General features: G+C 49.1%; 1 protein-coding gene across 2 annotated transcripts in view; it reads right to left on the bottom strand.

Moving 5' to 3' along the window:
* Positions 1 to 563: 563 nt before the first annotated feature.
* The window catches only part of TCAIM (T cell activation inhibitor, mitochondrial), a 36225-nt gene continuing 12204 nt past the window's right edge, over positions 564 to 24584 (bottom strand). For both annotated transcript variants that reach the window (XM_045295017.1, XM_004708652.2), the window contains exons 4-11: positions 23228 to 23381; positions 17545 to 17797; positions 12536 to 12658; positions 9453 to 9550; positions 9127 to 9218; positions 6265 to 6497; positions 4666 to 4797; positions 564 to 2117 (exon numbers count right to left, since the gene is read on the bottom strand). In XM_045295017.1, coding sequence (XP_045150952.1) covers positions 1877 to 2117; positions 4666 to 4797; positions 6265 to 6497; positions 9127 to 9218; positions 9453 to 9550; positions 12536 to 12658; positions 17545 to 17797; positions 23228 to 23381 — 1326 coding nt within the window. In that variant the 3' untranslated portion in view covers positions 564 to 1876. The remainder of the gene's footprint in view (positions 2118 to 4665; positions 4798 to 6264; positions 6498 to 9126; positions 9219 to 9452; positions 9551 to 12535; positions 12659 to 17544; positions 17798 to 23227; positions 23382 to 24584) is intronic.

Here is a 24584-nt window from a genome sequence, read left to right as displayed (position 1 = left end):
AGGTCTTCAGTGGCGGGGTAGAACTCTCCCTTTTCATTCTTAACGAGTTTCCTCAGGTAGGCGGGGAAGTGAAGTCAAGCAGGTAGACGGACGGGGACAGCTGGGTTGATCCTGCCTGTGACCTATGCGCAACAGAACAGGATGTGGCCGGTGCTGCATGTCCTTCCGGGGACTGCTGTGCTGGGGTCTAGCCACGGGTCAAGCCGTCTCACGGGGGTCCTCTCCTTCACCAAACATGTTCTCCTCGGGGTGATCCCACCTCACGACGTGGCCCCATCGAGCTGGATGTGAGTCGTCGGGGTTTCCCTGGCTAACCTTGCAGGGGCATAAAGCCGTCTCCCGCGTCTGTCTCAGTCTGGAAGTCCACCATGGCTGACCCTGGCAGGTGAGATACCTGAGGAATGGCTTCCAACATCACTGCAGGCAGTGCAGGACTCGGCGCGATGTACCGACAGCGTGACATCTTTCATGGAAACAGGCACACACGGGTGGCACGTTTCTCGTAACTCCCTATTAAGTTGTAAAACGATTGAATAACTGAAAAACAACAACGAAGCCTTCAGTTGTTCTGACTGATGGAAGCATTATTTATTACATCACCATTAGTTCTGGGACAAAATCCCATTAGAAACAAACGACTGAGGATTCCTTATCAGCTGATTTTTAGAAATAACACAATACAAACCTAGCTTTACAATAAATTTTCTTAGATAACTTTTAAGGAGGTTTTTAACTCATTATTTGGCTCTTGAAAATATAGACCACAAACATTTGCTACATTAGAAAAATAATTTACGTGTAGTTGTTAGGCACAGGTCAAAAGGGGGGAGGTAATATGCACAAACGGTAGTAATTCTCAGTCAACACAAATTTGCTGAACATATATTTGAACTCCATTGACAAGAACCCGGGTTTTAGATGCATGTTCTTTAAAGCACCCACTTCCAAACCACTGGAATGTCTCCTTTCCTTTCTAATGCACTGAGGGGGGAGAAATTCTTTTAATATTTTTCTCAGCAGTAAAACTCTGTCTCAACAGGATTTGCCTTCTCTTGAGAAGTCGGCTGAAGAGCTTTTGCATCTGGATACCAAGAGCCCTTCAGGGGGCACCTGTAGAGGGAAATTTGGAGCGGTAGTGGGGTGTGTGTGTTGGAGCATGTGCCTATCAGGGGCTCTGCGGGGCTTTCCCCCGGCCAGAGGTATGGGAGGCTTTCACCCAATGGTTTCAAGCTAGACAGTGACAAAATTGTGGCTGGTGGGTGAGATCCTGAATCTAACCCTCAATTCTGTGTCAGTGGAGCTGCTACAGTTAATGGGTCTCAGGCGGCTTCTGACAGCGATGGCCCCATACATTCATTCAGGTTCGTCCCCCCACCTCCTTTTTTTAACCCCCTCAGGCAAAATTTGCTGCTGTCACTCATCTGTGTTAGGCAACTGACTGACTGTGACTGGCTGCAAGAACGTGTGTGTGTAAATAAGACATGAGGAAACGGGCTCCACGTCTCCAGAGCTGGCGTGAACGGGAGGTCTGCTGATACACACGTGCTTGGTTGGCCCTGGAACTGTTCACATAAAAAGACACCGTCGTTACTCTTGTCTCCTTCATTTTCACGTCTCCCTCGGACTCCCCAGTCGCCACCCTCTGGACCCGGGCCTGTCGGTGCGTGCAGGAGTCTCACAACATCAAGAGGCAAAAACCGTTTTTAAAAATGGTGTCCTAGTAGAAATTAATGTCTTTAGAAATGTCAGCCTTTAAAGCAGCAATCAGAAACTTGGCTTTCACAATATGGAGCGTAATACTGTGAGATCAAACTGTTGGGTTTAAATAAGTTTAACTTAACAGTGTTTCATTAAAAAAAAAAAAAAAAGACTGATGTCACTTAGTGGTTTCTCCATTCTTCCAATTCCAAGGGATACAAAGGTCCCCGTCCTGCATCACAGAGTAGAAGTGGGAGATACACAGGTGCATCCCATGCAGGTAAGGCAGGGACAATTCCAGCAGCCTCTTGCAACACTCCACCATCTGCATACTGGACACGCTGGGCTCCTTGTATAACTTCTCCAGGGAAAACTTCCTCGTGGAGGCCTGTATCAACTCATGTTCAATGACCTTCAACCTGTTGTATCAGAAAAGGAAAATATTCCCATCAGTGAGGAATTTAACACCAGAACCCAAGAGTACAAAGACCACAGAAGCCCTGCAACCCCGGGACACACACGTGCTATACTGACACGCCAGGGGGCCCAGGGTGCAGCGTGGCCTGGCAACCGCTCGAGTAAGCCTGGGTGGGGTGGCGGCATCAGCACCGTCAGTGCAGGGAGGGAAAGGAAGGCTTCGGGGCAGCATGCAGGGTGCCCCCGCTGCACAGTAGGGGCTGGTGTCCGGGTTCCCCTGCAGAGAGCTGGAAGTCTAGGCTGCAGTGGCTGCCCGGTAGCCAGAGGGCGCTCTGCTGTTCTCCAGCTGGTTCTGTGGGTTTATCCAATTCCTTTAGCTCAGTGGTTCTCAACCTTCCTAACGCCACAACCCTTTAATACAGTTCCTCATGTGGTGGTGACCCCCAACCATAAAACTATTTTTGTTGCTACTTCATAACTGTAATTTTGTTACTGTGATGAATCAGAAGATAAATATCTGGTATGCAGGATGTATTTTCGTTGTTACAAATTGAACATAATTAAAGCATAGTGATTCATCACAAAAACAAGATGTAATTATATATTGTGAAATATTTCTTTCTAATGACAAATCAATGAAAGTTTATCTGGAAGCATGGTGTAGCATGGGAACAGTCTTCACACTGGGTACTCATCTGTGGGCGTATGTGCATGTGGGGGAACCGCCTGGAGACGACAGAGGAGCGGTGTCTCGGTTCCTAAGACCATCGTAAAGATGTGTGCTCCAATGGTCTTACACGACCCCTGAGAAAGGGTTGTTTGACCCACAGGTTAAGAACAGCTGCTTTAGTGGCTGTATTTTAGACACCTATGTGCTCTAGTTCACGCACTAAAATTCTTATCCCAGTGATGCACATGCACTTCAGAGTCCTACAGGTCTATGACATGGCAAGATTAACAGCGAGCCCAACCACGCTCCTCTATCATCTGTTTTCCAAAGGAGGCTTTAAGCCTTTTTATGATGGAAAAGCTCCCACATGTACAAAGGAGAGACCGGCCTGCTGTGACACCCATGGGGCCATCTCCAAGTGCACCCAGCTGTGCCTTCTCGCCACCGCCACCAGCCCTTCTTACAGACACGAGTCTATCTGTAGGCGCTTCCGTCTGCATCTCCCAAGTAGGAGGGAGGGTCCCCGGTTCCTCAGACCGCCTCTGACGGCATCGCGGGAATCGACAGGGCAGCAGCTCTCGCCACATGTGGAAGAACACGGGACAGCGAAGGCTTCCGCGTGGCAGTCTGGGAAGCCCCCGGGGCAGTTCTCTCCTCTCCAGTGGGGTTGTTAGCGTTGGAACTGAATGCAGGGAGAGCCTGAGTACCTGGTATCACAAACGGAACCAGCAGCTATGGGCAGCACGGTCGCAAGGGTCACAGCAGCCTTCCCGTAGAAAAGAAGTATTATCTGATCCGCGTAAGGACGGAACAACAGGTGCGGTGACTGAGCAAGAGGACCTGGCTGAGGTACACAAGGTACAAACAGGTACGCAAGGCTGACCACAGCACCCTTTGCCTTGAGGGATGGCTTTGCTTCAGTTGCCATCCTTCATGTCGCTGATCGACATCCCCCCACATTTGAAGGTGTGTGAGCATCAAGGACACAGTGCGGGAGAAGGCCGTGCAGCTGCTTCCACCCACCCTCCACCCCCACCCCGCCCTCTGCTGAACAAGCCACCAGGGAGTCCTTTAGGGTCAGATGGTGCCTGACTGTCCCTTTGTCCCTCCCCTTCAGCTTCTTCCTTCCCCTCACGCCCACGCCCCAGAGCAACTGACTCCCATTTGCGCGGCTCGTCCACCACGGACATCCGTGGAGGGCACTCAAGTTTCCTACTGGAAACGAGTGCCAGGACAGCAGGGGGCAGGTCTCCTTCATCTGTCTACCAGGGGCACTGGCCCCCCGCGCATGGCACACGGCGGGCACAGAGCAGGCTGGCTCCGTGAAAGACTGGCTCGGGGGTCACAAAGCCTCCTGGGGCAACATGAGGGGACAACAAAGCCCTGAGGTCCTCAGAGCAGACGGAAAACAGAGTTCCCGGCCGGCAGCATCTCGAGGAGGACAGGACACTGCTGTCATGGGGCTCCTTCAAAAAGCCAGCGCAGAGATTTTGAACTCAATCAGCAGTTTACTTTAGACTTCCTTCTCAATTCAAATGGAGACGGCAAGGTCTCCCTCTCAGTAGCTTTGGACGCTACAAGGACGAGAGGTCCCGTCCATCCGGCAGTCGCCGCCGATCTGGTGGTCGCTCTCCTCCACCTGCGGACGTTGTGTGGTCCTCTGATTTTCCACCCTGTGCTTGATCAAGGCGTCCTTCTAAATGGAGGCAGAAGCACCTCATCATGTCCTTTGTAGAACAAGGTGGGGGATAAGGCCACACGGGCTCTCCCCCACACAGAGGTCTGCGTCCTAGATGGCGGACAGTCTGAATGCCCCCCGGCACGCCGCTTTCTGCGCAGTGAGGGTGAAGAACGGTGCCCGAGGGGGTTAAAGCACTTACTCTTGCTTCCTTCTCAGCCTCTCTCTGGCCTGCTGGGCTCTGGAGAGGATGAACCAGTGCAGGCTCGCGGCGTCACAGAGGACTGGGATGTTGAAATGCCCGAGCTCATGCAAGCTGGGCGCGTACCTGTCGCTGGAAGAAAGCAGACGTTACCCCGTGCTGCTCAGGAAGGTGCTTCTGTAATCTTTGAGGAAAGAATTAGGAAAGCTACCTCAGGAAAACCGACTTAGATCTTTGCTGACACCCCCACCCCCCAACAAGGACACAGTTGGCGGGAATGCCTGACACAGGGAAAATCAACACTGGAAACGTAACATAAGATTCCAGTCTGCTAGAAATCCAAATGTAACAGTCCTCCCTCCCTCCCTTCCAGTAAAAACTCATGTGAGCTCAATCAGTGGGAAGTGAATGATCTAGTGGGGGATGGAGGTGACCAAGGTCAGTGCGGTACCCGGGCATGAAACACAACTCAAGTTTAGATCAACAAGGGTGCAAGGAAGCCTGGGCGGTGGGGTGGGGGGAGTCCGATGCAGAGAATGTCACTAATAGTCACTGCAAAATACGCTTTCTCAGAGTATCCGTTGTCTCCGGTGACATCGTAAAAACCTGCTCATCCCGTCCTGTAGTCACCATGCAGAAAATCACCACCTCTAAAAGCCAGCGCCTGGTGTGTCCACGTGGGGTCAGGACTGGGCTCTGAACATGCCCCAGGAGGACCCTGGCTGCTTGCCTCCTGCAGCGCCTGAACCTCTCAGCCCAGAGCTGCTCAAATCGCCCAGGCCTGTTCTTGGCTCCAGTGACAGGCTCTCCTGGACCCGGGCCCTCAGACAGTAGGACCACACACTTCCTGGCCCTGTGCAGAACGCGCTTCACGCTGACGGTTAAGAGCTGAAGGAGTATGAACATGTAAGCACTTAACGTGTCACATATACACAGACTTGTGACCCTTCCATCCTCCCAACGATGTCCTCAGCAATTGTCCCTTCTTTGTTCGTCCCGATAGCCGAAGCAAATTGTCCCCTTGGCCCCTGCTAATAACCTCCCAGACCCTGGCCTGGCCCCTCCCAGTATCCTGCCAGGTCCTCCCCTTCTGACGATCAAACCCTGCTTTTCTGGGCACTGGTCTCCTTTCACCCACTGGCCAAATAAAAGGCTTCTTTAATTTGAACAAAGTGGCATGGTTTGATCTTGCTGCGGTATTTCAACGGTAGGAAATACGTTAACAGGTAAGCACAGTGGCTGGCAGGTAGGATCAACAAGGATAACGCTGGCCGTTGACTGAACAGAGTGTAATGCCACCATGTGTCCCCCAGGACGGCCTGTGCCCGGGAGGTAGGGATGCGAGCCCAGGATGTTCGAGCAGGCCATCCCTAGATACAGCACTCAGGCAAGTGAGAGTAACCCTTCTACACAAAGAGGAGTGGATACCAAGGGCTCAGATAGAAAGAAAATGTTTAGAACATGATGATGGCAACATATGGACAGACATGCTCGATACAATTGATGCATGGACTGTTATAGGAGCTGGAAGAGCCCCCGATAAAATAACCTTTTAATTAAAAAAAAAAAGGAACGCTTCTATTTTAGATATTTATTTACCTGTTCAGGATCATCTGTAAACCACGCAGGCTTCGAGGATGAAAAGGGATTCTACTTTTTAGCAGTCTGTTATAGAACACATCAAGGAGAGAGTAATATTCTTCAAGGGTCAACACCGGCTGCAACTCTTCAATGTAAACGACCTGCAGGCCCCCTAGGAGACAGCTGACTTGGTCCTCCAAGAACATCAGCTTCCTCTGAAGGTCAAAATAACTTGGCAATCTCTCAAAAAGCTGTCGTGTTTTTAAAAAGAGAGAAACAATACTCTCTGTTAGCACGATCACTCGATTTTAGGGCTTCGATACACAGAATCGAGAAATTTTAACAAGAAAATCATTTTCTGAGGAGGATCGTTCAAGTGAGAGATAAGTAAGGACAATGTCATGTTGAAAATCATGAATATTCAAGCAAAACACTGAAAATCGTAAGAGACATTTTAGATAAGTTCCTAAGCACTAATATTTAACATAGGTAAGAGTACTCATATTTAACTCAGGTAAGACTCTTAAATAAGTTTAGAGTGAATAAATGGTACGATAAAGAAGAATTTTAGACCAGTAGGGGCAGTGGGGAAACTGGGGCGCTTGTACCAATGAGCACACGACAAGATTCTGAACTTAACTGTGGTGACGACTGCACAACTCTTCAATATGACTGAGCTACTGAATTGTGAATCAGATGTCAGTAGAATGGCTTAAAAAAGTCAAAACAAATAAGCCTTCCTCCCCCTCCCAAAAAGCATGAGCGCCATTCCTTTAGAATGTAATTTCCAAACTCAGCCGAATGCTGAATGGGCTTTGGGTCTCCATCCCGCACTCCCCGCCTCATTCACTATGATATAATTTTTTGTTCTGATGATGCCTGATACCTGATCCCTTCAACGACACCTCGTGATCGCACCGGCTGGTGTGCTTCTTCCATGTGGGCTTTGTTGCTTCTGAGCTAGATGGCCGCTTGTTTACCTTCAAGCCTTTAAGACCCCAGATGCTATATCTTTTGATAGCCGGGCACCATCAACTTTCTTCGCCACATTTGTTTATGCTCCCATTTGTCTTCAGCGATCGTTATCAGGGAGGTGAGCACACAATGATATGAATTTTTGCTCTTTGATGCCTGATAACTGATCCCTTTGGCACCTCGTGATCACACAGGCTGGTGTGCTTCTTTATATGGAAAGCTTTAAGAAGAGTCAAAAGGCATAAAAAAGCCCTCTGCTATAAAACGAGCCCTCACTCACTGCCCATGGGTTGATTCTGACTCATGAAGTGACCTTGGAGGGCAGGGTGGAACTACTCTTGTGGGTTGCCCAGCCTCAACTCTCATCCTTGGAGTGGTTGGTGGGTTTGAACTTCCAGCACTGTGATTACTTTTTGATGGTGCTTATGCTCGCCGTGATTGGTAGCTAAATGATTATTAACAACGTGCCACCAAGGATCCTACTAAAAAAGCAGCAGCAATATTAATATTTTATGAATTATTGATAACAAACACCTTGTGCAAAATCATTTTTCTCCTTACTTCACACTGTCTTCCTGGCAATGGATCCTTGTCGCTGTGGTAATAGCGTGGGGGAAAAACTCCTGTTGAGAAAGAAAGAAGCCCAACACATGCCCGTGATTCTGAGCCAGAATGGTCGCCGTGCCAGAGGCGGCGGCCACAGAAGCCAGGGCGACTTCTACTTCACAGGCTCAGAAGGCGACATCTCGGTGCAGAGGGTGCAGAAGGGAAATCTCCACACTGCACCAAGCTTGGGCTGGCGGGAGAGCTGTGGGAGTAGAGAGTCACGGCAGCTACGTGGCTGTGCCTGTCCTTGATGCCACTGAACAGTACGGTCCAACGGAGCCGTCACAACGACCAGGTTACGTCATCGTTTACCGCAGTGAGACTTAGGACACAGCAAAACGCAAGACCCAAAAGCGACTTGTAGAGTTGGAAATGACAGGGTCTCTGCCTTTGTGAATGCGTGTGACTGGAAGCTGTGGCCGACCACCAACCCCCAGTTTGTGTCCAGAGTGTCCGATCGCGGAAGAGTTCAATCTGCCTAAGTCAACAATTCACGGGCTGCAGTCTGAAGCCGGCCTTTAGTTCATCATTTCCTTTTCTTCACAGGCTAAGTGAATGACACTATCCATAGAATTACCTTTGGTCCCCAGGGGTCGATTGATAATGTTGTCCCATCTAAGAACAATCAGTTCTCATGACGTGGCCCTGCTCAGCGCTCAACCCCATGAAGAGATCACTGAAGACATGCGAGCCAGATCTAAGCGTGGTGCAGAAACCAGGTGGGGCCTGGCCACCAGAAAGAACAGTGTCTGGGGGTCTGAAAGGCTTGTCTGCAAATGAATCGCCATCTAAGTGAGGCGTCAGCCAAGTCCACACGGGAGAAGGACACCAGGCTGTGAGACCCAAGGGTTGGAAGTGAAAGGCCCCGGTGGCACTGTGGGGTGAGCAGTGGACTGCTAACTGCAGCCTGGCGGTTCAAAACCACTCTCAGCCCCGGAGGACAACGAGGCTCTTGTCTGCTTCTGCCCCTGAGTCAGTGCAGACCCATGGTGACCCCTGTAGGCTCTCCAAGCCTAACTGTTTACAGGAGTAGAAAGCCCAGTCTTTCTCCTGTGGAGCTGATTGTGGTTTTGAACTGCTGACCATGAGATTACAGCCCAGCGGGCAACCGCTACCCAACCAGGGCTCCATCTACAGGCCTAGAAACACGGAGCAGGTGGCTCTGCACTGACCCCGAGGCAGTAGGTTTGGTTCGGGTTGTAGGGCTGGGCTCCAGATGCACGTTCTAGTTCACAACTGAAAACCCTACTTCGGAAGGAAAAGCTCGTCGACAACCGATCAAAGCCGCTGTCTCCTGACCTTGGTCCAGTGGTGATGGACGTCCATGGTTCCCAGCATCACGTGGCCGCCGGCACTCATCCCCGAGCAGTCTGTGAACATCAGCGTACATCCTGAGGGGGAGAGAGCACAGACCCACGGGTCACCGCCCAGCGAGGAGGCGGCCTCTTTCCAGGGGCGCAAACAAGCTCATGCATGGACGTGTGCACATCGGGAGCTGATTTCAGTAGAGGTTTGAAGGGGCAATTTTAGATGGGGGTCCCCTTCGGGGATTAGGCAGCGCCGTGGCGGTGGTGAGGTCATGTGTGAAGGGCCGTGACGGGCGAGGCACCCTGGGCGAAGTTTACCTTTGGCGTTTCTGAGGGTGTCCGAGTTCTGCTGCGCTAACCGGTCTAAACTATGCAGCTGGCTACAGCGATGGGCGATCCCCCAGCTCCTCTGCCACCTAGGCCAACAGAGGGCACAGGCCGTTAGCAGCTGGGCTCCCGGAAGGCGGAGGCCAGCACTCACCCCACACTGCCCCACTCTCCCTCGCCATGTTGTAAATGATCTTGGTCTTTCCCAACTAGCTGCTTTTCTCCCAAGAAGCAACCCAAACAATTGTTTACCAGCGCATACCCCAAAGAGTACAGCTGAAGCTAAGATAGCCAGTTATTTACAGACGCAAATACGCGATATTGTTTCCACTTTTAAAGGAGGGGAAAAATGGGGTGGGGGTGGGGAGAGTAAATAACCCCGCCCCCCATTCAAGTTGTCAGTCAACAAGGATTGTTTTCAATTTGAATACCAATTAGAAATCCCAGTTAGGCGGATCCAATTCTGTTCACCTTAGGCTAAAGTGATTTTTTTTTTTTTTATGATGTCGAATCTTCTTAAGAACCAGGATTGAATCTCAGCAACAGAATGTGGCTTGGCATTCACCGGGGTCCCAGAGGTACTGCTGGGGAGAGGTCCAGCAGCCCAGCCAGGCAGCCCCCCACCCCAGGAGCTCTGCCTCTGCACCTTAGGAGCACCGCGACCTCACACAAGCCTCTGGCTCGCTGTGCTTCTGCTTGGGTTCATGTCAAATAACAAGCTGACAAGTAACCCCCGTAAGGAGCTGCAGTCTTGGAAACCCCCAGGGCCGGTTCTACCCTGTCCTTACGGGGTCCTGTGAGCCGGCATCGACTCGAGGGCAGTTAAGTTAGGTTTTGGTTTATGTCAGGTGTGGGCATACCATGTCACAGAAAATACATGTCAGGGAGCCAGGCACTCCAAAAACCCCCAAACCAAATCACACACTCGCGGTGTCTAATTTATGCAAACACGAATCCTTAGGAATGCCACTTCTGATGGCATGAAAACATGGTGTCTTTCTTTCTTTAAAAACCAAGACAAAACCCAAAGGACATTTCCTTTAACCCACACTCAAAAACTAAGCTATGTAAAGGAGTTAACGTTAATCTATAGGGCAGCCCTACTTGGTCCACGTCGGATGGGTGCCAGGAGTCGGAAGTGACTGGATGGGTGGTGACTCGCTTGTCAGTGACAGAGCTTCGGAGTGGTCTCCTTGTCACCAGATGGGGTTTCACAGGGGCTGTTCAGAAGTGAAAACGAGGCCAAGGGTCACAGTGTTTCCCTGGGCGGGCAAACGGGCTCACTTCCCAGGAAACAGGACGTCCTCAAGGCCCCAGGTCCAGTGGTTTGGTCTCAGAACCCCCGACACTCTCAAAAGTGGAGGATCCCAACAAGGGCATGTGGTTTCCATTTTCTATGGGAAAACCCGGGGACTCCTCTACTGTACTGGAAAACGACGATCGTTTCCTTTCATGCCCAAGAAATCCTCACACTTCCTGCACACCAATCAGCTCGGACCGGTGTTTAAGAGTGCGCACAAGGAAAAGTTGCTTTCTTTCATATCCATTTGAGAAACTTAAATAAATAAAAAGCCCCTAACTGCTTTGCTTGTAGTCATTAGAAGAGTCTGTGCTATTAGAACATGGGTTGTAAGGATTCCTTGAAACACAGCTTGTTCTAAATCACTAATCATCAAAGAACAGCTGCGGTATGTCCAGCCCAAAGGCTTTGCTTTGAAAGATGAGTTGTCTTAAACAACAACAACAACTATTCTTTGAAGACATGGCAAAAGAACATGGGAAGAGAATAACTGTCTGTGTGCATTTTAATCTTTGCTGCAAATAGGTCCAGGACTGTGAGCAGGCAGAGTTCTGAATAGTGCTGAGAGATCATCACACTCTTTGAGTGAGTAAGTCGCTGAGCTGGGGGACTGGGACCAGGGCCAGTCTCCGGTACGCGTACGCCAGGGTCCATGAGCGTATGTTTGTCACAAAGATAATGTTCTACACACTACATGGGTGAGTACTGATAAGGGTCTTCAAAGCTCATGAATGTAAATCAAAAAGAAATGCTATGAGAGCCTTCATTCATGAAGCAAGCACATAAAAATGTGAAGCTATTGTTCCTCGACATCCGCCATCTAGGTCCACAGGGTTCTGAAGGCGGCGTTTCCATCTCTCTCCCCCTTCCTGGAAGGGTTCTGCGCTCTTTACCTTACACCACGTCTACATGGCAGTTGGCATCCCCAAGGGACTCAGAGTGTCTTCCCTTTCAACGTCCTTTGAGCTTGGGGAGCAAAGGAGTTGTGAATGGGCAAGATAAGGGTGGTAGGATGGATTGGCAAGGCCTCCCAATGCAGTTCTAATAAGATGCTCACGCTACCTTCCGAGAATGAGCAGGTGCAGCTTAGCGACAAAAAACATTCCTCAGCATGACTCTCCTGACCCCCATCACACCACTGCAGTTTTCTATCCTCTTAAGACCCCACACTAGGCTCCCGCGGCCATCGTGTGTTCTTTGAGAAAATCTATCGAGATGACCCTCTGGGATCACCCCTAAAAGTTGCCATGACCTTCTGAGCTGACCTCGAATTGAACTGGCCCAGCAGATTCCCTCGAAAGACACTGCTGTGACGGGACCTTGCTTTGAAAGGTCCCTTACTGAGACCAAGACAAGCATCTATTACTGAAAGGACCCATCTCAGCTATCTATTGATAATTGTTTAGACAGGATTTGCGTGGAATACATGGTAAGTCAAAAAAGAGCAATACTTTTTTGACTTACTCTTGTATATTCAAAAGAGCAATTTAAGAAATAAGCTCATCAGTAGAAAAGTAAAAATATTAGATAGAAGATGTCAGCATGTAAACCTTCAAGAACCTGATAACCGTTTTCTTCCAGAGGTGAACATCTGACTACTTTCAAAAGGACACAGTTAAAAAATATTTACTTATCAGCAGGATAAAGTTAAAGATGTACACATGTGGCTTTTGGAAAGCCTTACCCACAGGCCATGCGTGTTAAATTTACCCTTGACCTGAGCCCACAGGTGGAGCGGTGCTCCTGCTCATCCAGGGCATCGTCTTCCCTTTACCTGATATCTGAGAGCTGCAACTGACGCAACAGCTCATCCTTCAGGCGATCCAGCTCCTGCCGAAGTGGCAAGCTATGCTTCAGCTTGTTAACAGCACTTTTTTCATTGCTATCCAACCAGGATCTAGAAAGAAACAGAGATGTGGGCCCACATCACTATTAACACTTGATACCAAGGGCTCAAACAGGAAGTAAATGTTTAGAAAATGGTGTCGGCAACATAGGCACAAATATGCTTGATATACAACTGAGGTAGGGATAGTTATAAAAGCTGTAAGAGCCCCCAGTAAAATGATCTTTTAATTAAAAAAAAAAGACTTAAAATTCTGGTACTAAAAGATACATGCATTACTTGAAAACAGCCTCGAGTTAAAGGGATTTTTTTTCCAGGAAAATTCTAAGTATTCCTAACAAGTCTATTCTCTTAGAATAAACATCTCTTTTAAAAGTTAGGTTGCTTGGAGAACTGCCAGCACCTATTAAATCTTATTTTAGATAGGGCAACTTCCAGCACACACTCACACACACACACACACACACGACCAGAACAACTAGATGGATGGAGCACAGTTACTATTACTGAGCACTGTCATCAAAGATTTCTTAAAAGAATCAAAAGACGGGAAACACAGAGACTTTTAGACTTTCCCCTTGGACCCGAGTTCCTGGAGCCACACAAAGCACCTGGAGTACTCTGGTCTCGGCTCATCCCCACCAGTCATTCTCTGGGCCTCGCTCCCCAGCCTTCCTGTCAACATACTCCATATCTGGAGGGCATGGTCATTTCTGCGGGCAGCATATGGGGCAGATTTCCACTGCTGGAAACCCAGCACCCTCAGAAGTTCCCGTTGGCAGCCCTAATACAAGTGTACCCTGGCCACTCTCACAGTTACATGCCCATCTCTTTGGGTCTCCTTGCATTCATGGGACCTTCTAGGCAGGGGTCCTCAAACGTTTTAAACAGGGGGCCAGTTCACTGTCCCTCAGACCGTTGGAGGGCCAGACTACAGTTTAAAAAAAACCAAACAAATTCCTATGCACACTGCACATATCTTATTTTGAAGTTAAAAAAACAAACAGGGCAAAAACACCTGGCAGGCCGGATAAATGTCCTCAGCAGGCCGCATGTGGCCTGCAGGCCATAGTTTGAGACCCCTGTTCTAGGCTATTCAGAGGGGACAGCGGGCATTCTGGACCACTCCTTTCTCCACAGCTCTCCTCTGCCTTCTCTTCCTCTGGCAGGCCCTTATTTCCTTCCAAGGACTTTCAGGGATGTTTTGTGGTGTACCAAAGGGGGATGCACGAGCTGTTACGGGGGATGATCTTAAGGGGGATGCTAAAATCTCTTTCTAAAGGCCACAGGGAAGAGAAATGGGCAGTAGAAAGATTGTTTGGGAGGTTATTCTAATAGTCTCACAGGAAAAGGCGAGTGCCCACAGAAATGACCATGGTACACAACTGATGTGTGTATGGATTGTGATAAGAGTTGTATGAGCCCCTAATAAAATGATTTAAAACAAATAACAAAAATTTTGCAGAACTGCAATTCTTCTGTTCTCTCTGATCTATATAAAGAACAGGTGGTCCTCTCTATAACCTGCATATTTATTGAAGGTGGATTAACAATCTGATGACAGCATTATAGAACTTCCTTGCAAGACGTTGAGCCACCTCACAAGAAACTCCACTTTAGAGAAGTAATAACGTGTGACACTGGGGCCCAACCAAGAAGCTGAACCATCACCAAGAATCAACAGATGGTCCAAGGAGCCACCGCAACAGTGTGGGGAACGCCGATAAGACTTGCCTAAATCCGGCTGATGTCAAAAAGCCAGCCAAGCCGAAGCTGCCTAAAGTATGGGGAAACCCGAGAAGACTTGACTGGGACGGTGAAGACGTGAAAGAGCCAGCCAAGCTGTCCATTTAAACCCGGGTGGAGACACTGACTTTTTGGAGAGCTAGGAACCAAGGAGACATCAACTCCTGCTCTCTCCAATGCTACCCGGGGTGAGCACACCGATGAAGGCAATGCTTGTAGGGACATGATGCCAGAATGATATGTGTGAGGAGTGCTGTTAATAAGCCCTGATGCTCAGACTTGCCCTAATATTCTTATCCTTAGTAGTTTGAGTTAATTTTAAGATTTTTAGATTTTGATGTGTGTTTGCAATGAATAAACCAAGCATTTGAAAATGTCTAAAAGCATTAAATAATTATTGATCACGCCGCTCGTGACACAATATAAAAGCTTAAATTATAGATGACGAGGGCTTCAAACGACCATCATTTGTATGGTGAAAATGAGCATGGTGGCTAATAAGCTTTGGCCAAGTTACACCACTAAGTTAAACCACTTGAATCTCCTTAATGAGTTTACGTTATTTGAGAAAGAGAAAGGAGAGAGAGAAGACAAGAGTGGGGAGAGGAGAGAGAGGGACAGAGAGGGGAGGCAGCGGACAGGTAAGATTTAAGGTGAGAGCAGTTAATTTTCAGTAGTCTCCATATCCACAAGAAGAACAGGGAAGCAATAATAGGACAAGAGCATCACACCAACAATCAGACACCGCCTTTCGCCAGACATGGGGAATGCTGGAAGCTTCGTGCTGGAGGCCACTGCCCGCCTTCCCGTCCAGCTGGAGAGGCTTCCAGCCCTCAGTGGGGCGAGCAGATGACAGCCTCCTCTGTCTCCCGCAGAGAGGCTGCGGGCTTGGGCTGCGAATCCTGGAGTTTTGAGGTGAAATGCTTAATCCACCCCCCCACCCCCCAGGCCTCCTTAGAAACCATGGGTTTAAAGTGATCTGTTACAAGGTTACAACTATCTGCTGCAGCGCTACATTGTTATTCCTTTCACTTCCTGAGGCGGAGAAAAGAAGGGGCCTGCTAATCCCCGGTTTATCTCCAAGTCCATCAGGGTAAACAGGATCATCGGTTCCTGGACTAGGTCATGGTGGCCCGTAGACTAGAAAGTTCCATTTCCGCTGACTTCATCTTCTAAACCAGCGGTGTGCCTAAGTGACTAACCCTTCCTTGAGGGAAGATAACAAGCTAAATTCACACTTTGGAGCCTTGTCCTGAGAATGAAAGGTACACTCTGGAGGAAATCAAGAATTCACGGTAACACAGTTCTCGGCCACACGCAGGGTTTCTCCTGAAAGTGCTGCATCCCTTCCTGAAAGGGGTGGATTCTCAGAAGCAAACAGGAAGGCAACTGACACCACAGGGTGAGCATGTGTGTCCCAGGGGACCTGTGCCCTGGGGCTCCCAGTGGCGGGGGTTTCCACTGTCAGCTGACAGGCCTCCCGCCCTAGTGTTAGCCGCGGAGCTCTGCTGAAACCCATTCACCATCACAGCACCCTGCGATTCGCCACAGGTGGGTCTGGGCGTTGCTGAGACCGGACCCAGGTGTCCTGTGGGGGGGGTGGTCGGGTGTGGTGGTGTGTGTGTGTGTGTGTGTGTGTCAAAGTGCACAGGGGCACGGTGATGAAAGTGCTGGGTCTCCAACGGAGAGATTTACAGCCTTGAAGACGCTGTGGGGCGGCGCTTACTCTATCCTACAGTTACGGAGTGCTGGATATGACCAGGCAGCTTTATTACTTGGCCAGCTGTCTAAGTCTTAGCTCCGGGTCCGTGGGGACCACCTCTGCACGCTGGCTATGCATCAGCTCCAGGTCAACCCGGTACTCCCCAAACGTTCGACTGAGGGACAGACGGCTGCTTCCCGGAAGTTCCTGAGCCCCCTCTTCCACTCCTTAGCTGGAGCCCGGCGCCAGCAACACTCACTTTGGCTTCCTGACCTTTACTCAGCCTGCCGGGCTGCTGCTTCACCCCGCTTTCTGTGCACTGGACACACAGAGGGAGGGGCACTTCGAGCCATGGCCTCTGACGGGCGCAACGGGATGTGGCGGGGAACTTCTCTTCCGGAAAACGCGGACAGCAGTCTACTCCACCTGCCACCAGAACCTGCGTGTAACTTACACCGGCCAACTGCCGTCTTCCTAACCCCCTTCCTCGGCCTGTCACGGCTGCTTCTAGGGTTCACTCGTCTCTTCCTCTCCTTTTATTACTGTGGTGCTACTTCAGGCCTGTCATGAAACCACCACTCCCAAGCCCACATCTTCACCTCCGCTGTGATGGCAGACAGGAACCTGTGCCCACAACAGTCTGCAGAGCTGGGAGCCAAGGACTCCGTCAGCGATGCCTCGTGGTGGACCTGGCAGTGGGAGATGATCACGTACGCACACTCACCCCCACACCTTCGAACGGACCTTGTCTCCCTCTCTGCACTACACTCTTCCAGCTCCCTGGCCTGGCCTCTAGCCAGAAACACTGGGAAGGACCCTCGAGTTGGCACCGATGACGGGGAAAGCCCAGGCTCCGCCAGTGGTGACAAAGGACCCTGTGCTCTGCTGTAACGAGCAGGGACTCGCTGGTGAGCCCCGGGGCGCAGCATCGGAAACCATGGAGGCCAGAACTCACCGCCTCAAACAGCCGCTAAGAGCACCTTACAAACAGGGCGGACCATATGGGGCGGGAATGCTTTGCACGTGGCTTTTATGATGGGATGTTAATATCCTCTTGGTCTGTATTTTAAAACATTGTCTCTGTGTTCCACCCCCTCCCCCTAAACCCACGCCTGTCATCCTAGAGTCTCTGCGTGCGGAAGTCTCTGAAGAAACAGGAAATGCCTAAGACCTCGAGACGCTCAAAGCCTTCTGGGTTTTAGGTATATAGCCTTCTCCACACACCAGAGGTAATGATGTTAAGGAACACTGTAAAACTCAAGGAATGGACGCCGGAAACCAAGCCCAAACTGTCCTCCTGTGCCTGACTCTGGAAGTCTGGAAGCTTGGCACACTTGGAATTCTTCCAGCAATGTCAAGGGAGACCTGTCCCTTGTAGAACCGTGGCTGGATGAGCTCTCGAGACAGGACTGCTTCTCTGGGAAGGGGCGGGTTCAGGTTTAGACACGGGGGCAAGTGAGGGCTTAGCTAAATAAAAACCTGCACGCACACAAGGGTCGTCTCCACTCGGGACACCTGCTCCAGGTCTTCCTCAGGGTCCCTGAACCCAGTGAAGGCGTAGTAAGACTTGTCCCACTTGATGGGTCTGTCGGGCAGCCGTCTAGCTTCCTTGAGCGGCGGGCCGTGTGCGTGGGTGTTCCCGCTCTGGACGTGCGCGGTGGACAGACGGCAGGAGGTGAGAATGTCCAGCACCGTGCTGAGCAGGTCTCGGGTGTGCAAAGTGAATCTGACGGCACGGAACCCTAGAGACACAAGCCCCAAGTGAGCAAGAGGGGTTTTTTGCTTTACCTTCAAAACCACCTCGCATCCACACTTGTCACATGACCGTCTTTGAAAACACCCCATCCTTGGTTCAAACGCATCTCAATTTCATTGGTAAACAGAGGGCTGCTTCCCTCCCCTGAAAATACCAGGCTGTGGTTAACATCACACCCCTTCGTCCTTCGATGCCCTTCTCCGGTGGAAGGCAAGAAGGGGTCAGCGGGTTTTTAACTCCGCCGATAGATATGGCCTCCCCCACTCGCGCTGGCGTCCAGTGGATGCGACCCTTTAAGGCAGGGTAGAACTAACTGTCCCTGTGGGTTTCTGAGATGGCAACTCTTCACGGGAGTAGAAAGCTCCGTCTTTTTCCTGATGAGTGCCTGGTGGTTTCGAACCGCTGACCTTCGTGATGAGCAGCCCAAGGCAAAACACGACACCACCAGGGCTCAGTCTTCCCTTCTAAGAGGTGGAAAGGCTCCCCTGTAAGTAGGTATCCACCGAAAGATGGTTTGTAGCGCTCAGGCTTAAGAGCGTAGAAAGCGGACATGCACCATGATCCCAGTGGCTCAAAAGAGAAGGGGGGCTGGCTGGTCTAATTTCCCCAACCGGCTAAGCCACTCACTCACTCATCCACTCACCCACCCACCCACTGCCATGAAGTCTGTTCTCACAGTGACCAGGGAGGACAGAGTGCAACCGCCCCTTGGGTTCATGAGGCTGTCACACCTTTAAGGGCCCAGATCTATCTTTCTCCCGAGGAGCGGCTGGTGGATTTGAACTGCTGACCTTGTGGTTATCAGCCTGACTTGTAACCCACTGTGTGCCTTGCTCAACCAACTAGGGCCCCGATATTTTCAGGGATAATTTAAAATTCCCCAATTGCTTAAAAATGAGTGTCCCACCATCTCATTTCAGCACTGGGTGGCCATTTGGCTGAGACTAGAGCTTAACTTGCTAAATCAAGAGGAAACACCTCTCTTTCCTTTGTAATTTGTCAGGCACACCAGCTCTGCTACTCTGCCTCTTTTACAAAGAGGCAATAAGCGTGGAGATGGGACTTCAATCCGAACTGACACAAGCCGAGTCCTCCTCCCACTGCACCACACTGCCCTTGCCCCGCTTCAACGAAGGAAAAACTAAGTGCTGTGTGAGTAAACACTGTTGCAAAATCAGAACCAACCAGTCTCCACCACTAGCAGGCACGTATTCTTCTAGAACTGCCTCTGCTAGCCTGTCTAAGATGCCTCTGCTAGCCATGGCTATACAAATGAACATAAAGTAACTTTTAAAACAACTCACTTATTTGGTGGCGCCCACAGCCACATTTCACGTACTCAGTAGCCACACGTAGCTGTGGCTGCTCTGCTAAATAGAGCAGAGACACCGAACAAGGCCAGCACTAAAGGACACTCCCTTGGACAGCACTGCTCTAAAGCACATCTATGTGCTCATGATAAACACATCATAGCTGTGTGTGTATGTGTATGTATATATACACACATACAGTATCTATGTGAACACACAGCCCACACAGTTTGATGGTCATGAACTTGCTTTTCTTAACTTCCAGGGCTGTAGGAATAGACCCACCTCATGCTCTTTAGCAACTAACTACACGCTGGTCTATATTCTGAATGCAGCACAGCCTGATTCACACTGCCGACACCGGGAGACACGTCGGGATTGTGGTCACGACCTTGCACTGGGCTGAACTGCATTGACCCGTCTTTGCCACTGGTGGCAGGCGTGGCCGCACGTTAGACCATTCTCAGAGACACACCAGCTGCTTGCCACCGAGCCTGACGGTCTCTGGAACATACACACCAACAAAGACTGGTTCTCTGGATTACTGGAGTGCCAAGGGAGAAGCCCGGCGGGAGAGTGGTTCTAGGCAGGGAAGAAGGGAAGAAAAGGAAAGACACCCCTCCCTCCCCTCCAAGTCGGGGGGAGAAATAGCTCATCTGCAGAATCGCAAAGTCCAGGACGACATCTTGGTTTCTGCCTGGATGGCTCCAGCCCACCGATGGGAGACTCTGATTCACGGTGGCAGCTGCCACCGTCCCTGCACTGGTCTGCCCGGCTTCTCCCCTGGGTCCTCACGGTACGTTCTGAGAAGAATTCCTGGGCCAAAGGGTGCTTTGAGGGTTTGGGAAGTTCCAAACTGTCCTCTAGGAAATATGTAACCTTGTATACTCCCACTGGTGGAATATAAAAATGTATTCTCACTATCTGTGGATATGCCGAGTTCAAAAAACCAACAGGCAAAAACAGCACCTAATTATTTCAGTGTGTATTTGATTACAGATATTTTTAGTACACTGACTACTTGTATGTCTTATTTCCAGAACTGCCTATTCATGGCTTTTGCCCATTTTGAAGAGGAACATTGATTCAATTTGTAAACTGTATGGCAACAGTATCTTTTTGGTTCATATGTTGTATATCTTCTCCAATTTCTCATTGTTTCCTCTGGAAACCGGCCCTTGCTTCATGAATGGCTGGCTCAAAGGTAACTTGAAAGCAGGGAGGTTTTGTCTTTACTCAAGCAGAGCTGATTACATCTCTTTGAGAATTAACTCACAGAACGCTCTTAGCAAGTCTTCAGCTTTAAAGTTTATTCTGATAATAGCGTGGACCAGCAAAAAGATGTGCAGTTAAAGAAATAATTTAGGCCATCACAGATTTCAACATATTAACAATGCCGAATTGATCATAAAGCTTAGTAATGAAAATGACTAGTGAATATGTCCCCCTTATGACCAACTTAACTGGGGCCCCAGTAATGTACTGAGCTAATCACAAGGTCAGTGGTTCTAACCCACCAGTTGCCCTATAGGAGAAAGACGAGGCTGTCTATTCCCATAAAGATTGAAAAGTCTCAGAAACTCAAAGGAGCAGTAATATCCTGTCCTATAGGGTTGCTATGTATGAGCTGGAATCAACTTGATGGTGGTGTGCTTTTTAACGATTCAATGAACAAGTTGTACTGTTCTCAAAAGGAGCCTCAGGGGCACCATGGGTTATGCATTGGGCTGCTAATTCCACGGTTAACAGTGCAGACCGCTCCTCTTGAGGAAGGGAAGGCTGTCTGTTCCTGTAGAGATTCTGTTGCAGAAACCGCAGGGAAGAGTTTTACTCTGCCCAATAGGGACGCCTGGAGTCAAAATCGACTCAATAACAGTGTGTCAGTGTTCTACAAAGAAAAACTTACAGACACTTGATCGCAGTGTGGCCCGGATCATAAAGCAGCAATAGCTGGGACAGCAGGAATGAATCGTGCAGAAGATAACAACTGAGGACACTATGTGACTGAGTGCGACTCTGTGCGGCCAGCAGCACCGTGGATTAACTGTGGTGACTGTCAGTCATTCTAGCAGAACCCAATAAACTGTACTGAACGATACACCAGCCAGCAAGCCAGCAAACAAAAAAAAAAACAACCCACTCGAGCTAGCTTAATTTCACGAGCAGATAAAAAAGTCAAACAAAACTTCTTTTAAATCGTCAGAGTGCCAACCCCTTTTCATAAAGAGACGCAGAGGCAGAAATGACGGGAGACTGTTTTTCAAGGTAATGTGGATGTCAATCAAAACACCGGGTGGGGCGAGGAGAACTTCGTGCTGGTGCCAGCTCTGTCCCTAACTTGCCGGGTGACTCTTTAGAAGCTTCATCCTCGGCTTTCAAATACAACTTTCCCTGGGGTAGCCTGGAGATGCCACATTTCAATCAGAGGCACCGACAGCGGGCGTCGGAACGAGCCCTGCTCTCCTGCATCGAGGAAGCCGACAGGCTGGTGACTGTATCGTCATTTTCCAGCGCGGTGGAGGAGGCTGCTTGCCTTGATCAGTGCCACGTGTTCTGGAGAAACCAAGAAGCCTAAGGAGATCACTAAGCAGTCCTAACGCTCCTTCAGTTCCTAGTCTGATCTTGACCCAGGGTGATGGGGATATGCATTTCTGTCGGTCAACAGTGGGTCTTACACAGGCACAGGAAGGACCGCAGCTGCTTACTCCCATGGCTTGCTTACAGCACATTCATCACAGATGACACACAGTGACTGCTGGTATATGACAGAGGTCAAACAGATCTGCTCTCTGGAGTGCAAGGAAGCATACTTATGATGTGCAGCACTCTTCAACGGACTGCTGTCCATCAACTTAAGGCGTTAGAGCTTTTGTCAACTGACGTCTGAATAATGAAGAGCAGGGCCTGGTTTTTCATAAAACTCCAAATTGGAGGCAGATGGAGAAATAGCCAAGGAAGGGAATGTGTGATTCCTGGTCTGTCACCTTCAGTGCTGGGACGACAAGAGACAGGACATGCACTAGCAATTGCGGGTCTGTGAGAAAGTGGGGCGGGATCTCTCTTCAGAAGAACAATGTCCACATGTTTTGGCTCCAGCTCTTCCTCGCCCTGCAGGCTCCCACAGAGCGCCTTGGAGCATTCGGTGTTTAGTTAGGGACCTGCAGTGCGAGTGGCCTCCGCCTCTATTTACTTGAACATTAACTCACAGAAAGCTCTCAGGAAATCTTCAACTTGCTTTAAAGTTTATTCTGATGACAGCATGGCTTTGTGTCCTCCTGCACCAGCCAAAGGATGTGGAGGGGGAGAACTCCCTTAGGCGTCCAACGAGGGAACCAGCAGAGGGAAGTGCAGGTCACACAGCTGGTCAGGAGCAGAGCGAGAAACAGTCTGGGTCTCAATGACCAATCAGATTCTTTTCTTTTCTTTTTAATGATAGTACAACTTTCTAGTTTTAGCTCTGATTCAGAGAAAACTTTTCCTAAGTCTTTAGATGTTTTACAGTTCATTTGAAAGATAAGCTTATTGCCTCAATAATCACCAAAAGGAGGCATGTCTGGAGAAATGACTAGACTGTAAGGATCTTTACCCAAATATCTGACACTTATTTTCAGCATCACTGGAACATGGCCAGAGCAGAGACCAACGACACTGCAAGGGAGCTGTCCTTGCTACGATCAACCAGGCTTTAGGGAAAGCGTACTGTGTGCCGCTGTGAGACTGCGTCTCAAGACGCATAGTCTGCCTCTGATAGTCTCTGCATGACCAAGTTAATGACGGCAAATGCAATTCACCTCGCACCGGTACTCTGAGGACTGGAGACAAAAAAGAATGCAAGGTGTAATCCTTGGGTTGTAAATTGTTAACATATGATGTGGAACTCGGAAGGGGACAGAGGGGGCACCTTTGGTTTTACGGACAAAAAAGTTGAATCACACAAAAAACGTGGCTTGTTCAAGCACAGGCAGCCAGGAGCAGACCAAGTTCTAGGAAAATAATCAACTAAATGAATGAGATTCATCTGTAGCCAAGGCCAAAGGTTATCCTGGCAGGGTTGGAGTTAAGGAGCAGGTAGAACGTGACACCGGGAGGGGGAAAACGGAGCGTACCTGCAGTGCTGATGGGCTCCTGGCCATCGGACGGATTCTGGTCTGTTTCTCGGACGTAAAATGTGAGCTGAGTTGGTGTCAAAGACTTAGAGCCCGGTTTCTGTAGGTTTTCTAAGTAGACACTTAATCTCTTCAGAGAATTTTCATTGATTTCCTGGGGGCGGGAATTAAGGCAAATTTACATACGAAACAGAGAAAGGAAGCACTGAGAAATGATATCAGACCTCTTTTAACGTATTATTAAGCATTAAATAACTTCAGTGCTTAAATTTGGAAAAAGATAAAATTGGATTGCCAACTCACCATGCATAACTAAAAATGAAAAAACAATTAAGTGTAAAGAAATGTAGAGGGAAAAAAAAGAAAAGTACATGCAGAAAACTACATAGTTGAATTCCTACATAACCTAGTGTAAAAAAGCTTAACTATGACTAAAAAACTCCAGAGTAATAAGTTAATGATAAAATCAATGGTATACACATATAAACATTTATTTATTAGAAGAGGCTTCTATAACTGAAAACACAGCAAGCAAAGCTAAAAGACAACTAGTTGGGTGAAGCCCTCAGTATTTCTAACTTATTTTGCAGCAAAGTGCTAATCTCTGTAAATACTTTTCTTACAATGTCCACCCATAGGAGATAGTTTGGCTAAATCAGTGGTTCTCAACCTGCCTAACACTACAATCCTTTAATACAGTTCCTAATGTTGTGGTGACCCCCAACTATAAAATTATTTTTGGTGCTACTTTATCATTGTAATTTTGCTACTGTTATGAATTATCATGTAACTATCTGAAAGGCAGGATGTAATCTCATTGTTACAGGTTGAACATAATGAAAGCACAGTGATTCATCACAAAGACAATATGTAATTAAATATTGTGAAATATTTATTTCTAATGATAAGTACATGAAATTGTGTCTGGAAGCATGGTGCAGAATGGGTCACAGTCTTCATGCGGGGGTACTCGGCTGTGGGCGTATCTGCATGTGGGTGGGCCCACCTGGAGATGGATAGAGGAGCGGTGTCTTGGTTCCTAAGATCATCGGAAATATGTTTTCCGATGGTCTTAGGTGACCCTGGGAAAGGGTCATTTGACTCCATAACGGGTTGCGACCCACAGGTTGAGAACCGTTGGGCTAAATGACGGTGTCCTCATTCTGTGGAGCCAAGCACAGCAACAGAGCGAACAAACAGAAGGCGAGAGGAACAGGAGAGAAGGAATGTGCTGGGGGGACACCTCTGACCTGGCCTGAGGACACTGGCGAGTGGGAAAGGAATGAAGCAGATGCTGGTGCTACAGTAATTAGGTAGCGTGCCAACTCTTCCTTGCCGTTTGTCCGTTTACCGCCCC

Source organism: Echinops telfairi, unplaced genomic scaffold, assembly GCF_000313985.2.
Source record: "Echinops telfairi isolate 266 unplaced genomic scaffold, ASM31398v2 ScPeMD7_4225;HRSCAF=4972, whole genome shotgun sequence".
Lineage (NCBI taxonomy): Eukaryota > Metazoa > Chordata > Mammalia > Afrosoricida > Tenrecidae > Echinops > Echinops telfairi.
This window is presented reverse-complemented; position numbering and strand designations above follow the sequence as displayed.